This window comes from Hylobates moloch, unplaced genomic scaffold (assembly GCF_009828535.3).
Source record: "Hylobates moloch isolate HMO894 unplaced genomic scaffold, HMol_V3 SCAFFOLD_6, whole genome shotgun sequence".
Taxonomy (NCBI): Eukaryota; Metazoa; Chordata; class Mammalia; order Primates; family Hylobatidae; genus Hylobates; species Hylobates moloch.
The window spans coordinates 26,640,445-26,658,693 of NW_026652281.1; the positions used below are offsets into that span (position 1 = coordinate 26,640,445).

Sequence of the window (18,249 nt, forward strand, 5' to 3'; positions counted from 1 at the left end):
AATAACAAACACGCCACTATCCCACACTGCCCATTTCCCCCACTCCCAAAACACACCTCAATTTACTAAACAAACCCATATGCTGGAAAGTGGCAAAAATAAGTACTGTCTTGGCATTGTATTAATGACTATTACCGCTGATAGTTTGCCTTCTCTAGTTCCTTAATAACACTTTTTTAAATCAATCAATCAAGAGTACATTGTACTTAATGTAATATAAATGTCATAAGTTACAATTAGAGTTTGATTATAATTTTATCAAATGAAAATCTGCTCTCTGGCATTTAAGGAAAATATAAAGAAGGGCTATATTCTGACATATTTATGAAAGAATAGGAAATTAATCAAGAACAAAACATACTTGAAGGCTAAGTATTCATGCTTACATCATAAGAAGAATTATAAATAAAATACTTTTTCACTAACACTAGGGATACTGAAAACACAAAATATTGTATTTTTCCAAAAAATTACGTGGAACACAATGTTCTAATAAACACTTTCACAAGGTAGTGAAGATTTCAAATTACTTAGCAATTCAAGAAAAAATGTGATATAACATCTTCAAAACTGATTCTTAAAGTATTACTAGATTTGTTAAGCTATATCAGTATCTTAAAATAACTTCTGATAACATAAAACACACAAGCCCAAGGGAATTTCATTCTAAAAAGACCAAAAGAGAGTTTTGCAAAAGGAGCAAAAAAACTCATCCTGTATCTTGGACAATGATGGTCCAAACCATAGAAGGGCATGCTGACACAGCACATTCTATCTCACTCACATCATCTCTGCATAGAAAACAAAAATGGTGTATAAGATGTTTAATTACTTCTCTATATCCCACCCTAAACATTTTAAAGTATCAAATAAAAACAACTTTTGACATTTTATTAGTCACAAGATCATTACTTTAAATGACTAACTTTTTTGACTTCAGTCGGCCAACACTCCTGACAAGTTTTCGGATAACTAAAACTCGAATTCTCTTCACTTCTTTTCTCATCTTCACAACCTTTGAAGAATAAAGCAACAATTAGTAGAAAGGCACTTACTTCAGGAACAAACACACTTTATTTTGAGTCTTAATATTTGAGACTTACTCTACCACTTTAACTACCTTTTTTGTCTAACTATATTCGTAGCTTGATGAAATCAAACCTCTTCCATAAATAGTGAAGGAATAAATCAACAGTCTAAAAATGTGTCTGAGAGCTTAAGAAAAACAAGTTATAATTTTTTAAAAAATCACAGTATTACCCGAGATAAGTATTTTAATGTTACACTTATATCTTGCTGGGCTTGGAACATAATAAACAGTGAGTTCCCTGAAATCACAGCCCGTCATATTCATCTTTGTATTCTCACCGTTAAAACAAAGACTCACTCATAATGGTTTGAATTTAATTTGTTGAATGAGTATTTTAATTAGCAAATTAGCTTTTAATTAGCAATTTATTTTACTTATTTGTAAAACAAATCTTTCATTATTTTTGGTAATAAATTATTTCAAGTATAATTTTAAAAGAAGATCCTCAAACACAAGGGCATTGTGTGCAAGCATATGTGCATGTAAACATAAATGCCCCCCCCATACACACACACACACATACAAATACATACGTTAAATCATCCTCCTAGAGAACAATGTTTAACTCTAACAACAAAAAACAGAGCTATAGGCCAAGAAATGGAAATTCTAGTTATAAAAAAAATACACATTATAATAGCTTTCAGTGCAATGGCATGTAATCACGGAGTTCATGTGTCATCTATCAGTTAGGAGGCATACATCTTAAAAATTACTCCTGGAATGTCCTTCTTCCCCTTCTTCACTTTAGGAACTACATAAAATTCAGTTCCCATATAGTCCTTCCAGTGAAACCTTCAATGACTTCTTCAGTTAGGGATAACCACTCCATCCCTGGGGTCCCCACTATACAGATTCTGTCATTAAAGCATCTACCTCACTGCATTGTTACTAATGGCTCATGTGGCTGTCTTTTCCTATAGACAGCAAGCTCCTAGAAAACAGGAGTCTTGATATATTTATATAGTGTTTTCTTTGTCCTGCAAGAGTGCCTGGCACACCAAATTCCTCAAATTCTTCTTGCCAAAATAACATTATAAACATCATCCTGTTTCTTTAAGACTCTTTCATTTAATTAATATCTTTTCTTACACTTCATGTCATTCACTCCCTTATTCACTGAAGACATTAGCAACCAACTTACAATTTCTTTACACCCTAAGTTCTGCCATCATTCTGTGTAACTTACATGTCCACTTGAATAGCCCATCTGATAATTATATCTTCACTTATTTACTTATTTTCTAAAGACCTAATCTATTCTATCTCAGCCATCTACTTCCACGGCCACACTGTCAACCTTGTCATCACTCATAATATTCAGTTTTTAAAACCATTAATTCAAATATTCCACACGGTGATCACAACCTCTATCAGCTTGCTTGTTCAACTCCACCCACCACAACCATCTTTGACTTCATTAGGACCACCAATCCACCGACTCCACTTAATGTTCCTCTTTTTATGCAGTTTAGATACATGATAAACATTTGCCAATTTCTTAAACTCCTATCCTTCTGGTTAGGAAACCGTAGTCCTGAATGAAAAAAACACTCTGAGTTCTTCATTGTCATATGCCAATAGCAAATACTTGTAACATTCTGTCTACTATAAATTCATCATAATTAACCTCAAGTGGACCCCCATTCTTCCTAGCCATCCTATTTTTCTGTTCAGTTCACTCTACAATGCCTGTTTTAAGCTTTTGCCTACTCTCCTAAATCATCTAGTCTCCATCCTCCTTTCTCTCTTTCAATCGTGTGGAGAAAATAATTATCAGTTGGGAACCATCATTTTTCTACTACCATGAATGCAAATGTACTTCCATGACCCACCTTCCTTTACGAAAAAAGTTACAATATAAGAAATACCACTACACATATCTGAGGTTATCTTTTAACTGTCTTTTACAGCCCATTCTCTTCTGCCTTCCTAGAACCTCTACTATGGATTATCCCTTTACCATAGCATTGTCATTCTCTTCTTTTTAATGCATTTTTTTCTCACTGATTTTTAAACATGATTGAGTCATTTTCATTGGAGACTAAATAAACATCCTCATTACATAGTTCACTAGGACCACCCCCTCTTTAGTTGTGTGGAGAACCAAGCTTTTAGAAAGAGACGTCCAAACTCACTATCTCTATTTCTGCATGCCACACAAATCCAGTTTGATTTTCATCCTCATTAATCTACTAAAAGATGTCACTAAGGACACCAATGAGTTCCAAAAAAGCCCCTGAAATCCAATGGAAATTTGACATTTTTGACCACTTTCTCTTTCTTCAAACATTCTTCCCTTGGTTTTCCAAGACAGTTTTCTTCTTTCCTTTCTACTCACTCTAGTTTTCTTCTTTCCTTTCTACTCACTCTATTTTGATCTTCTTTGAAAATTCATCCACCTCTACCCAGTCATAAAATGTTAAGAGTCGAAGAGGCAGTCCCAAGCCAGTGTTTCTTTTCACAATACATTATTTAGCCTTAAGAGATCTTATGTGTGCATATTTAATTTGCCACCTAAACAAAGAGGAGTCAAACATTTTACCTTCAGCTGAGATCACTTCTTTTAGCTTCAAGCCCAAATGTGCAACTTCCTGCTTGACATTTCTGTCTGGGTGAGCTCAAAATCACCTCAAATTCACACCTAAATTCATGTTCTTCACCTCCAATAAAACCCTTCCCTTCTTTTGTGGGGGAGGGTGCTTTCGTATTTCAGAGAATGGAACAATCCTTTTAGTTATTAATCTAAAGGTCATCAGAGGTAGCTCTCTTAATCCTTCACAATGAATCTCCAAGTCCTATTAATCTTAAATCCTAATTATCTTTCAAATTGTACCACTTTTTTCCCTATCTTGACCTTTTTACAATCTTGGCTGAGTTACTGTTAACCGGTTTCTCCACACCTATTCTTGCCTCTCTCCAATCAGTTATCCACAGTGCCATCAGAATAAAATTTTTTAAAGTATATATCCAATGCCGCACCTTTATGTAACTCTCTTTAACGGTCTCCAATTGCTCTCAGAAAAATCACATTGGCCTTTCAGTCCCCTGTCCTCACCACACTCACTTCTACTACAAAGCCTTTACACCTACCATTTCCACTGGTCAGAATGTTCTTTTTTCCCATGTCAACTTGTTAACATCTATTCATCCTGATTTTGGACCAACTGTCATTTCTGTGAAGACTCTTTTCTGGCCTCCCTGAGAGGGTCACAAGTACCTTTAATTGGTAACTTAATACTTTACTTTTAATCTGATTATTTTTAATGTGTCTCTCCCCAGTAGGTTATAAATTCTGTGAAGTTGGTCAAGTATCTGGTTTTATTCAACACTGCATCTTAACACCTAACATAGTGCATGGCACATAGTATGTGTCCAATAAATATTGGTTAAATGACCAGAAATGTAGCAATACACACTGCCTATTCACTGTTTCAAATGCACAATATACTTTAAAAATGCACAGTAATCAGGTTTCTTTCCCGCTAGATAAGTTAACCTCTTAGGAATTTGTTTCAAAGACCCATTTAGAAAAAAAAATCATACTTTGCATAAATGAAAAGGCACATAGACAAGGCTTAAGGAAAAAAAAAAAAGAACTGCCACGTTGCATAAACAGAATTACACAGTGTCATGATTCATTTTTTTAAAGTTAAGTTATTCATAAAACTAATAGCAAGCGATGAACTGTACATTAAAATATATTAACAAATGTTTCTAATTTCTGAACTTTGCAGGTGCATGAGATGATAATATACCATTTGCTAACCACTGTTAACTAAACTTAACTAATAAACTGCAGTGGGCAGAGTTGGTCCTTGGTTACATTCCAATCATAAGAAAGCTTCTTTCCAACTTTAAAATTCCAATTTAAGAAATACTATGTTTGTCATTAATGGATAAGGGAATTCTAAAAGCAAAAGGAATACTTCATATTCTTAAGACTTAGGTTTCCCCAAGCACTTAGATTTTTGCAAAACTGATGACAAATATAGCCTTTAAGTTAGGATTTAAAAGGCTGCCAATGTATTTGTCACCCAGGAATTGTAAAGTTGGTTGACAACCCAGAAGGCAACAAACAGGCCTAACACACCAATAATGCCAGAAGTCCAAGTGCACTGCTTAATGGCAGTATATTTTGGCAAAACTCTAACAAAAAGCAAGAACTATCATTGTTAGAATTGTAAAAACAGTAATGATTATTGTTTGGGAGGGAAAGAACAGAGGAATAATAATGCGAGCACAGAGAAAACAGGCATAGAAATGTAAATAAAATATGCTGACACAGAAGAAAGAAAATGAAAGAGAAGTAGAAGGAAGGGGTCTGAAGACAGAAATTGAAGGGAAAATCTGAGGCCATCACCAACAAGACTGATTAAGCCAAGCCGAGGGTCTTCCAAACCGCAAGAGAACGCATTTAAGACAATCTATAAGATCTGAAGAGTTAAGACTTACATACACAGTGAATATATATGTACTGACAATGAAGTATCACCTAGAAATTAGGCATACAGAAGCCTTTAAAGTTAACCTCACAAAATCTAAACATAGGGCATCTCTTGCATAGACAGTATAAAAATACTATAAATAAAGTGGAAGTCTAATACAGCTATTTGAGAAAAGACCATGTGAGATGACTCAGAAGAGTCAACATAAACACAGCAAAGGAAACCACAGAGAGGCAAAAGTTGGCAGTGTCCAACTCAAGGAAATTCCAAAGAAAGGGTTCCCCAGCTCACAGACTTGAGAAATCTAATCTGTTCTGGAATAACTCAATTATGGGAACAGATGCATCATAGCTCAACATGAATCATGCGACTAAAACCCCTTTCTGTATTTCTACATACCAAGCAGCTGATGGTCAGTATACAGGAAAAAAATGTGTTTTACAATGTGACCATTATTACATATATTAGATATGTTTTTTAATAAACTAGCTTTCTCATTCACACAATCTCTTAGACACTTATGTTTAACATGAATTTGCTTTTTAGAGAATGAGCTCTATTTCTGGGGTGACAATGACAGCAAGTTTCTGATATACAAAGCAGACAGGAGACTTTGGTCCAAAGACAAAATTAAATGCTACTGAATTGACTTTTGGCTAGCTACGTGATAGAGTTGGCCAACCAGTTAGCCTCTGATAATTCACCAACTTTACCATGTTTTTGAGTTAGCCTGTAACAAAAATCTATAGTTATTAGAAAATAGTTATTCTAAGAGCTAGTATTATTCCAGGAGAACTTGCAGTGTTAAGAAAAATCTAAGTATATCTGTGTTTCTAAGAATACTAACACTTCTGGTTATTCATTAATTACCTATCAGATAAGTAAATACAAAAAAAAAAAACTATGACAACACATTCTTTGTATGAAGTTGTGAGGAAACAGACAAATACACTGCTGGTAGAAATGCAAACTGATTTACTCCTTTGGGGGAAACCATGCTGTACTTTAACAAAAGTCCTACTTCTAGGAATCTATTCAGAAGACACATTCTCAACAATAGGAAAAGGCTACACACAAGATTATTCATTGCATCATTTTAACAAAATGTAGCATAAGAGAGAAAATAATGTATATAAATAAAGCATATAGCAATATAGTATTTTAAATCAATGCAAAAGATCTGCAGGTATTACATGGATAAAACCTGAAAAGTAACATTTGGTGAATAAAATACAGTAGTCTCCCCTTACGAACAATTTTGTTGTCAGCAGTGTCAGTTACCTGTGGTTACCCAAAATTCCAAATATAAATAACTCATAAATTTTAATTGTGCGCCACTCTGAGTAGCATGATGAAATCTCTCACTGTACTACTCCATACCACACGGGATGTAAATCATACATCCAGTGTATTTCTGCTGTACCCGTTACCTGCCCATTACTGTACAGAAAATAATAATAATAATAATAATGAAGACAGAGTTTGGTACTATCTGAGGTTTTAACCACACACCGGGGGTGTCAGAACATAACCCCCACGGATAAAGGGAAACTACTATAATTTATAATCTGTAAAAGAATATGCAGTTTAAAAGTGTACAACACAATATACACTGGGTATAGATAAGTATGTTACTAAAATTGTGAAAAATATAGAAGAGAAAAACACACACCAAGAGGAATAATTAACTCTGAGGTAGAAAAGAAGATGGGTGGAATTAAACGTTAAGATATAGCAAAACACTGACAATTCCTAAACATAGGAAGTAAATATAAGAAGATCCGTTACATTATTTTCCATACGTCTGAAGTAATTCATAGTTAACAGAATTATTGGGTTTCTTGTCTTTTTTCGAAACAAGGTCTGGCTCTGTTGCCCAGACTGGAGAGCAGTTGTGTGATCTCGAGTCATCACAACCTCCGTCCCCTTCCCGGGCTCAAGCCATCTTCCCACCTCAGCCTCCTGAGTAGCTGGGACTACAGGCACGTACTACCATGTTTGGCTAATTTTTCTGTATTTTTTGTAGAGATGGGGTTTCATCACGTCGCCCAGGCTGGTCTCAAACTTGTGTGCTCAAGTGATCTGCCGGCCTCAGCCTCCCAATGTGCTGGGATTATAGAGTGAGGCACTGCACCTGGCCAAAATTATTTTTTTATAAAGAGGACCCTAATTTTATCATATAGATGATAACTTATTGTTGATGTTACTTTTTATTTCTGATGAGCAACAATTTTTTAAAATATCTAGAGTGCTTAGTGATTATCTACAATTTAACCATTAATGGGCATATGCTGCCACCTAGCAAAACTTCCCAGAATAGTTTAATAACTAAACACAAATTGGTTCTTACGGACAGGCCCTAATTTAATATTTCAGAAAAAAACTATTAAAAAGTACTATGCACCTAATCATGACACAGAAGTTTTGTAACTTCTTAAGCGCATACAAACGTGGTTCTTGACATTCTTATGTTTTACAATATGTGGAGGAAACTCATTTTGTTCTTTGGCACTTTAGTTTCTACCTTTACTGTCTTACATAAAATGAAAAGCAATTTTCTAATGGGCTTATTGGTAATTTGCTATCGAAGAATAAAATAGGCTGGGCGCGGTGGCTCACGCCTGCAATCCCAGCACTTTGGGAGGCCGAGGCAGGCGCATCACGAGGTCAAGAGATCGAGACCATCCTGGCTAACACGGTGAAACCCTGTCTCTACTAAAAATACAAAAAAAAAAAAAATTAGCCGGGCCTGACGGTGGACGCCTGTAGTCCCAGCTAGTCGGGAGGCTGAGGCAGGAGAATGGCATGAACCCGGGAGGCGGAGCTTTCGGTGAGCAGAGATCGCGCCACTGCACTCCAGCCTGGGCAACCGAGCGAGACTCCATCTCAAAATAAATAAATAAATAAATAAATAAATAAATAAATAAATAAATAATAAATAATAAATAAAATAAAACGTCAGTTGTATATACAGGCCTTTGGCCTTCCTATGAAATTAAAGCACTCCATCAGATTGCTACACCTCCTAAATCTGATTTGTACATTATCACTGCTGCCTAAATTTTAGAAAACAGATGACTTGAGAAAATCTAGCTCTAGCTTTGCAAATTAATTACTCACTAAATGCTATGGCACTGTTGTTTTCAATTGTGCATTTCTCCTCTAGTTCTAATGGAAAGGGAGGAAAAAAAGTCAGCATTTAGGAGATTTTCCCTCTCATTTAAACATTAGTTGACAGTTATGCTATCCATGCTTTTATCTGCCCATTATATACCTACTTCTTATTACCTGTAGACAAGGTACTGTGCTGGAGGTTAGGGAAGCTGCTATAAAAGTAATTAAAAATTCTCTCTTCGAAGTACCAAAAATATGCAATAAATAATCATCAAGATAGAGTAAAAAGTGATTGTTTATTTTTTAGAAGAGTAAAGATACATTTTTACTTTACTTTGCAAGAATAACAGCAAACTTTAATCTTAATCTCTTTACAACATACTTAGTATTGGAAGTTCTGGCCGGGGTAATCAGGCAAGAAAAAGAAATAAAGTGTATTCAAATAGGAAGAGAGGAAGTCAAATTGTCTCTGTTTGCAGATGATATGATTGTGTATCTAGAAAACCCCAGTGTTTCAGGCCCAAATCTCCTTAAGTTGATAAGCAACTTCAGCAAAGTCTCAGGATACAAAATCCATGTGCAAAAATCACAAGCATTCCTATACACCAATAATAGAGAGCCAAATCATGAGTGAACTCTCATTCACAATTGCACAAAGAGAATAAAATGCCTAGAAATACTACTTACAGGGATGTGAAGGACCTCTTCAAGAACTACAAACCACTGCTCAAGGAAATAAGAGAGGACACGTACAAATGGAAAAACATTCCATGCTCATAGATGGGAAGAATCAATATCGTGAAAACGGCCATACTGCCCAAAGTAATTTATAGATTCAATGCTATCCCCATCAAGCTACCACTGACTTTCTTCAAAGAATTGGAAAAAACTACTTTAAAATTCATATGGAACCAAAAAAGAGCCTGCACAGCCAAGACAATCCTAAGCAAAAGGGACAAGGCTGAAGGTATCATGCTACCTGACTTCAAACTATAATACAAGGCTACAGTAACCAAAACAGCATGGTACCAAAACAGATATATAGACCAATGGAACAGAACAGAGGCCTCAGAAACAACACCACACATCTAAAAACATCTGATCTTTGACAAATCTAACAAAAACAAGCAATGGGGAAATGATTCCCTATTTAATAGATGGTGTTGGGAAAACTGGCTAGCCATATGCAGAAAACTGAAACTGGACCCCTTCCTTACACCTTATACAAAAATTAATTCAAGATAGATTAAAGCCTTAAACGTCAGACCTAAAACCATAAAAACCCTAGAAGAAAATCTAGGCAATACCATTCAGGACACAGACATGGACAAAGACTTCATGACTAAAACACCAAAAGCAATGGCAATAAAAGCCAAAAATGACAAATGGGATCTAATTAAAGAGCTTCTTCACAGCAAAAGAAACTATCATCAGAGTGAACAAGCAACCTACAAAATGGGAGAAAATTTTTGCAATCTATCCATCTGACAAAGGGATAATATCCAAAATCCACAAAGAATTTAAACAAATTTATAAGAAAAAAACAACCCCATCAAAAAGTGGGCAAAGGATATGAACAGACATTTCTCAAAAGAAGTCATTTATGCAACCAACAAATACATGAAAAAATGCTCATCATCACTGGTCATTAGAGATATGCAAATCCAAACCACAATGAGATACCATCTCATGCCAGTTAGAATGGCGATCATTAAAAAGTCAGGACAACAGATGCTGGAGAGGATGTGAAGAAACAGAAACGCTTTTACACTGTTGGTGGGAGTGTAAATTAGTTCAACCATAGTGGAAGACAGTGTGGTGATTCCTCAAGGATCTAGCAATAGAAATACCATTTGACCCAGCAATCCCATTACTGGCTATATACCCAAAGATTATAAATCATTCTACTACAAAGGCACATGCACACATATGTTTATTGTGGCACTATTTACAACAGCAAAGACTTTGAACCAACCCAAATGCCCATCAATGATAGACTGGATAATGAAAATGTGGCACATATACACCATGGAATACTACGCAGCCATAAAAAAGGATGAGTTCATGTCCTTTGCAGGGACATAGATGAAGCTGGAAACCATCATTCTCTGCAAAGCAACACAAGAACAGAAAATCAAACACCGCATGTTCTCACTCATAAGTTGGAGTTGAACAATGAGAACACATGGACACAGGGAAGGGAACATCACACATCAAGGCCTGTCAGGTGGGGGGAAAGGGGGAGGGATAGCATTAGGAGAAATACCTAATGTAGATGACAGGTTAATGGGTGCAGTAAACCACCGTGGCACATGTAGACCTATGTAACAAACCTGCACGTTCGCACACGTACCCCAGAACTTAAAGTATACATATAAAAAAAAAGATTAAAGTTTGAGAAGAGTCAATGTAAGTAGTTGGGAAGCTAGTACAGTAGCTGTACTAGGATTCTAGTGGTGATGGAAAAGAAGTGAAAAGATTGAAAGCAAATTCAAATTATTTTTCAGATACATTTCCTCCTTAAAGAAGTTAATTCATTTCTTCTGCCTATTTTCTGAGACGGTTTCTTTTAATTTCAATGAGGTATTTCCTATTAAGGGCATTAGCACTTTGTCATATTTGCTGTATTTCTTTTTTCTAGTTGGTTGCCCTTTTTCTTTTCTTTGGTAGGTTATTCAATTTTTATGTAGATATATCTCTCTTTCCTTTTGTGGGTCTTTTTCCCACTAATTTTAAATTATAATAGCCTCCATCATCTCCACTTTTTTCTGTCCTTTTTATCTCTTTCACATTAGAACACACTAGACTTCCGTGGTGGATGTGTGTAGTTCCTGCTTTCATAAATTCATTTAATCACCTAGTAAACATATGTGCTACACATGATAGACACATAAACACAGGAAGACAGAAACAGTTACATAAGTGTTTCCAGAGGAGAAAGCAATCTGGGTGCACAAAGAATAGACACCTAACCCACACCGAGAGGAGTTAATGAAGGTTTCCTAAAGGTCAAATTTTAACTGTTTTGAAGAAGAACAGAAGTTAGCTAAGTGTTAAAAGAGTCTTAAATGACTCATCCCCTGTCATTTCCATCATCAAAGTCATTACAAAATTTGAGATAAAGCTCCCTGGAGTTGAAATCCCAGGGACATTACTCTGAACTTTCACACATCACAGGTAACCCAATGGAAAAGAGCCCACCAAACGCTTTCTGGCACAAAGCATAAGCTTAACGTATGTTTATGAGTAAATAGTAACTGCTTTCAGCTTCCCTCTTCAGCACATCCTGTACTCCACTGTCAACTGAAATCCTGACTCGTTAATCTGGCAGTCGAGAATATATTTCAGTTTTATTTCCTTCTTCATCTCACAAGTTCCCATCAGTGAAGAGTTACCTATCCCTATGTTACCCACGGGTTCTTCTGCTACTAGCCCTTTCCTGCTTATACCAGTTCGTCTGCCTGCAAGGACTTCTTCCCCTTTCCTGAATCACTGACTGCAATTCCTGTGTAAGATCCTTAAAGACCAAGGACAAATATCACCCACTTCATTTTGCCGCCTTTGGAAACTTTTCTGCATTACTAGTTTTTGGGGGCATTCTTCACACATTGTTCTGTAATACAGGTGAGTGTTGCTTAGCTCTCTTGAGTATAGGTTACTAAAAAATATGAAATATCCCTTACACTACTGTGTGTAATCTAAACAGCGACTTGCTCATAAACGGGATAAAGCATTTCCTTTTTGTATGTAACTGTGAGGTCCTTACTCGATCCTTATGTTTCCAGCTTACTTTAAGACTTCGGATGACATTACTTTGTTGAATAGAAGCAGGAACCAGACCAGGATAAGTGGTAGAAATGGTATTTTGTTGACATTGGCACACTATGGAAATGACGGTGGTGAGAACAAATGTCTGATGAGAATGGACTGAAGAAGCAGAAAAAAGAATTGGGGATAGCAAGTATAAACAGCTCTTTATTGAAGTTCTGCTGTAAACGGAAGCAAAGGAATAGGACACTAACTGGAAGCGGAAACGAAGTACTGAGCATACAGTCTCATTCAAGACCAGCAATTTCTTAGAAGCTACAGCTCTTAATTTCTCTCTTTCATTTTCGACAGGCAATAAGGAGCAAGTAATGTGTACTGAAAGTTTATTAAGGGTCAGGCACTTGCAAATACTTTACGTATCTCAGTTAATCTCACAACCCTGGGACGAACTATCTTGAGTTCCGCTTTACAGACGAGAATATTGAACATACAGGCTAAAGGGTCTTCCCAAAGTCCCACAGACATAAATTCGTGGGGCCCGACACATGTCTCTCAGTTTAGTCACCTAGAGACCGAAAAGGGAAATTACCGGTTGCCAAACTCCAAGTTGCGGGAAACTCGCCTGGACCCACCACGAAAGTTCCTCCAACCGCACCCTCTATGCCCGCCTCTGACCACGCGTCTCAAAAGAGCTGGTTTTGAGGACCCTCAAAGTCAGCCCCATAAGTTCCTCGGCGCTCACCTCGTTATTGAGGTTCAGAGTTCCCGGCTGAGCCATGGTAGATGAAGGAATCTAATCCGCCGCTGCCTACACGTGAACCGGGTCTCTCAGACCGCTGCTGCGTCGCCACGCCCCTCAACGGAAGCCTCTTCTGTCCAAAACTCATCCGCCTTCTGCTCTAGCTGCCGCCTGGGAAAAAGAAAAGTTGACGCTTGGAAGGGAAAACCGGAAGTGAGATAGAGCAACTACCGGCGCAGAGGGCTACGCAACGGATTTGCGCGTTCCTATGGAAACCAGACGGGGGCTGGTAGCTGGGTAACGTCTAGTTTTTCAAGATTCGGTTTGTGTGTGTGTGTGTGTGTGTGTGTGTGTGTGTGTGTGTGTGTGCGCGCGCGCGCGCGCGCGCGCGCTCTTGGTACACTGCGCTCGCATTGTACTGGCCTTGGTTTTTCTCTCTTATGGCTAGGGGGGCGCTGAACGGCGGTGAAAGAGCTCTTCTAAAATGATCACTTGAATGAACGATTTTTTGCTTCCATTTTTTTAAATCTAGTGTTTGTGAAGATTTCTGCTTTTCTAACAAGCACGCCTTTTTAAATCCTCGCAGCTTTTTGTTCCAACCTCACATTATAGCTGAGGTGCGGACATTTTTTTTCCTGCACGCTATAGAAGGGTTTAAATTTAGGGAATGAACATTTGAAGCAAAACCAGGATACACATTTGGTACTGCCTGTGGGAATGGCTGTTTATTAGCCGGCAGGCATAGGAGACGTAAGGGAGTGTGTTTGAATTAGGTAATGTATAATTGTCAACACCTTCTAGTATTGACCATTAAAATGTGTCAAATGCTGGTCCAAGAGCTTTACACAAATTAGCTCCAAATCTCTACAGAAATCCAACAAGATAGAAATTATTATCCTTTTATTAATATTATTTTGTTAGAGACCCAGTCTCTCTCTGTCACCCAGGCTGGTGTGCAGTGGCACAGTCATAGCTCACTGCAGCCTCAAACTCCTGGGCTCAAGCCATCCTCTCACCTCAGCCTTCCAAATAACTAGGACTACAGGAGTGAGCCACGCTACTCTGCTCTGAACTATTATTTTACAGATGTGGAAAGTGACTTCAGAGGCACCAAGTGCCTCGCCCAGAGTCACTTGCCTGGGACTGTCCACTGCTACAGGACTTCAAGTCCAGCTACATAATACGTGGGGTACAGTGCAAAATGAAAATCCAGGCCCCTTTTTTCAAAATGCAGGAAAAACGTTTCTTTTGGCAGAGGGCGGTGGGTCACGCCTGTAATCCCAGTATTTTGGGAAGCCTAGGCAGGCGGATCACCTGAGGTCGGGAGTTCCAGACCAGACTGACCAACATGGAGAAACCCCGTATCTACTAAAAATACAAAATTAGCCGAGCGTGGTGACGCATGCTTGTAATCCCAGCTACTCGGGAGGCTGAGGCAGGAGAATCACTTGAACCTGGGAGGCGGAGGTTGCTGTGAGCCAAGATCCCTCCAGACTGGGCAACAAGAGTGAAACTTCGTCTCAAAAAAAAAAAAAAAAATGTTTCTTCCATAGTATCTCTTGACTCTTCATGGTGTTTGTTAATTTACTTTTTAATACGATGCTTCCTAAAGCACAGAGACATTAGGTTGTCAGGGCAGACCCTCAAAGGTGCCTGAGACCCCTGCCCCAAGACTCAGGTAGGAGTGTATGTGCTGGAGCAAGGTGGCAGCAGTTGCTGGGTGGGGACAGGAGAGCAGGAAACCAGAGAATCCACCTGAGGAGCTGTTGGGGACAGGACCACACATGACCTGAGACAACAAGGCCTTGGCACATGTTCCATTATCCCACTGGACTTCGCTTACAAAACTCAAATTCCAAAATGAAATTACTAATAATTTCAAGACTGCCCAAAGCTCAGTTAACCAAGGCCCACTTCTGAGCCTTTGCCCAAGAAACCAGCCTTGTCCAGAACCCATGCTGTTAACTCATAAAACTGAACTCCACTTAGAATAGCTCTGATTTGGTAAAAGAAATTGGTATTCTTTTAGTTTGGTGCTTTATTTGGACACAAATGGATTTAACAGCTGACTTCCTGTTTGACTAGTGTTACATGAAGGTAGATTTGCCACTACTAAATCGTACGCTGAATTGTAATTGTTTCCTTTGTCTACCTTCTGTCATTAAAGCTGAACTCCTGGAGTGTAGGAGCTTTTTCAGCTCCAGGTGGGTAGTGTACACTTTGCATATAACTACATAGGAAGGAATGTCAAATAATCAAGATAAATAGAGAGCTTTACTGAAAATCTGTCTTCGAATTTGGGAGAAAGGAGTTATTATGATCTCATAATGCTTCAGATAATGTATTATTAATACAAAATTTGCCTGTAACTCTGAAAAGCTTTGCAGTCTTTTCTCTTGACCACCTCTTTTGCTCCCTAAAATCTCAGTTCTTAAACCACCAGTCTCCTCAGGATCAGCACTTGCTTAGTTGTTTTCCTCCTTAGCCCATACTGTCTCCCTTGGCTATGATGCTTCCTCTGCTACATCTGCTTTCTCAAGTGCTACTCCTCAAGACCAGGTCAAATTCCATCCATCTCTTTTAAGAATTATTTCCACATCCCCAAAGATAAGTTTAATTTTGCTCACCAGTGGGTCATATTTATAGTATTTATGATAGTCTACCAGTGGGTCATACTTACAGTATTTATGATAGTCTACTTTAATTTGAAATTATTTGTGTACTGGTTTTTCTTTTATATTAAAAGCTCTCAACAACCTTAGATACTCTTGTTTTTCAAGAGACTAGTATTGTTCCATTTTCACAATATTAATATGAAATCATTTGTTCCAGATATATCACCTCCAAGTCAATCTTCCTACCTCTTTTGATGCCACAATCTCAAAAATTATTTTGTTTGGTAACAAAGGTATTTCTACTAACTGGCTTTCATTAAGAAATGCCCAATTTCTCCAGTAATAATAACGTATTGGTAATAGTTAGGTTGAAAGTTTATCTAGAAAGCAAATTGTCTCCCTGTTTTATTCATGGAGGGCTGACCTGGATCAATTAAATGCTGTCAGATGTATGAAATGACAAAGATATAATAATTAAAAGCAACTAGTTTGAGACCTTTTTTTCTTTTTATTACAGTGCTCCAAATAGTGGAACTAAGGGTCCACAAACACATTCAATAGAGACTCAACTTTTTCAATGTCAAGTTCCTCAAGAGGAACTTGCGTTAGTCCCACTGTGTTAGTTGGTTTGGGGTGCCATAATAAAATACCGCAATCTGGATAGCTTACACAATACAAATTTATTTAGGATTATTGAAGTCCAAGATCAAGGTACCATCAGGATTAGTTTCTGGTAAGAGCTCTCTTCTTTGCTTGCAGATAGCCACCTTTTTTGTGGCCACAACCCCATGTGACCTTTCTGCTGTGCACATGTGGAGAGAGAGAGAGCTCTCTGGTGTTTTCCTCTTCTTATAGTAGCACCAATCCTATTGCATTAGAGTCCTACCATTATGACCTTATTTAAACTTAATTACATCCCTAAAGATTTTTATCTCTGAATAGCATCATATTGGGGGTTAGATCTTCAACATATGAATTTTGAAGGGCGGAGAAAACAATTCAGTTCATAACACCCACTTTCCTTGAGAAATCTTCTGTGATTACAGAAGTCAAAGTAATCTCTTATGTAACATGCTGGATTACTGCCATTATTCTCATTTTGCACTTAAGTTTTATTCATACAATTCTAGACTACAACTAAACATGGATGTTTAGCAAACGGAATTAAGAAAAGCATACTCACACATATATGAACAAATGATTTTTAAGAAAGTTTCAAAGGCAATTCTGTAAGGAAAAGTTAGTTTTCTCAACAAATTGTGCCTGAATAATTGGATACCTATATGGAACACACACGTGTTCACACACACCACATTCACCCACATGTAACACCACCTAGAAAAACAACTCAAAATGGTTGAGTTTATATCTAAATGTAAAACCTATAAAACTTCAAGAAGAAATCATAGGACAAAAACTTTGTACTATGAGAAACTACATGCTAACAAATTGGACAACTTGGAAGAAAGGATAAATTCCTAGACACATACAATGTACCAAGATTGAACCACGAAGAAATCCAAAAGCTGAATAAACCAGTAACAAGTAATAAGATAGAAGCCTTAATAAAAAGTTTTCCAGCAAAGAAAAGCCTGGGGCTTGATGGCTTCACTGCTGAATTTTACTGTGCACTTGAAGAAGAACTAAGAACAGCCCTACTGAATCTATTCTGAGAAATAAAGAAGAGAATACTTCCAAAGTCATTCTATGAAGCCAATATTACCCTAATACTAAAGGCAAAGACACGTCTAGAAAAGAAAACTATAGACCAATATCTCTGATGAACATTGATGCAAAAATTCTCAACAAAATACTAGTAAACTGAATTCAACAACACATTAAAACATCATCCATCGTGAGAAAGTGAGATTTATCCCAGGGATGCAAGCATGGTTTACCCTATGCAAATCAATTGATATGACACATCATATCAACAGAATAAATGACAAAAATATGATAATTTTAACTGATGCTGATGAAACATTTGATAAAATTTAACATTCCTTCACAATAAAAACTCAACAGAGTATACAAAGAACATATCTCAACATAATAAAAGCCACATGACAGAAACAGTATCATGATTGGTGAAAACCTGAAAGCCTTTCTGCTAAGATCTAGAACAAGACAAGGATGCTCACTTTAACCACTGTTATTGAACATAGTAATGAAAGTCTTAGCTAGAGCAATCAGAGAAGAGAAAGAAATAAAGAGCATCTAAATTGGAAAGAAAGTAAAATTATCCTAGTTTTGCAGATTTTATGATCTTATATTTGGAAAAACAACATCCCCACCAAAAAGCTATTAGAACTGATAAATTGATTAAAGTTGCAGGATACAAAATCAGCATACAAAAATCAGTAGCATTTCTGTGTTCAGTGAACCATGTGACAAAGAAATCAAGAAAGTAATCCCACTTATAATAGCTACAAATAAAATTAAATACCTAGATATAAACTTAGCCAAATAAGTGAA

General features: G+C 37.2%; 1 protein-coding gene across 1 annotated transcript in view; it reads right to left on the reverse strand.

Moving 5' to 3' along the window:
• Positions 1-13,292, reverse strand: part of SRFBP1 (serum response factor binding protein 1) — a 64,657-nt gene extending 51,365 nt beyond the window's left edge. Inside the window, exons 1-2 of the mRNA XM_032156584.2 lie at positions 13,163-13,292; positions 927-1,015 (exon numbers count right to left, since the gene is read on the reverse strand). Of these exons, the coding sequence (XP_032012475.1) occupies positions 927-1,015; positions 13,163-13,198 (125 nt within the window). The 5' untranslated portion in view covers positions 13,199-13,292. The remainder of the gene's footprint in view (positions 1-926; positions 1,016-13,162) is intronic.
• Positions 13,293-18,249: the final 4,957 nt, after the last annotated feature.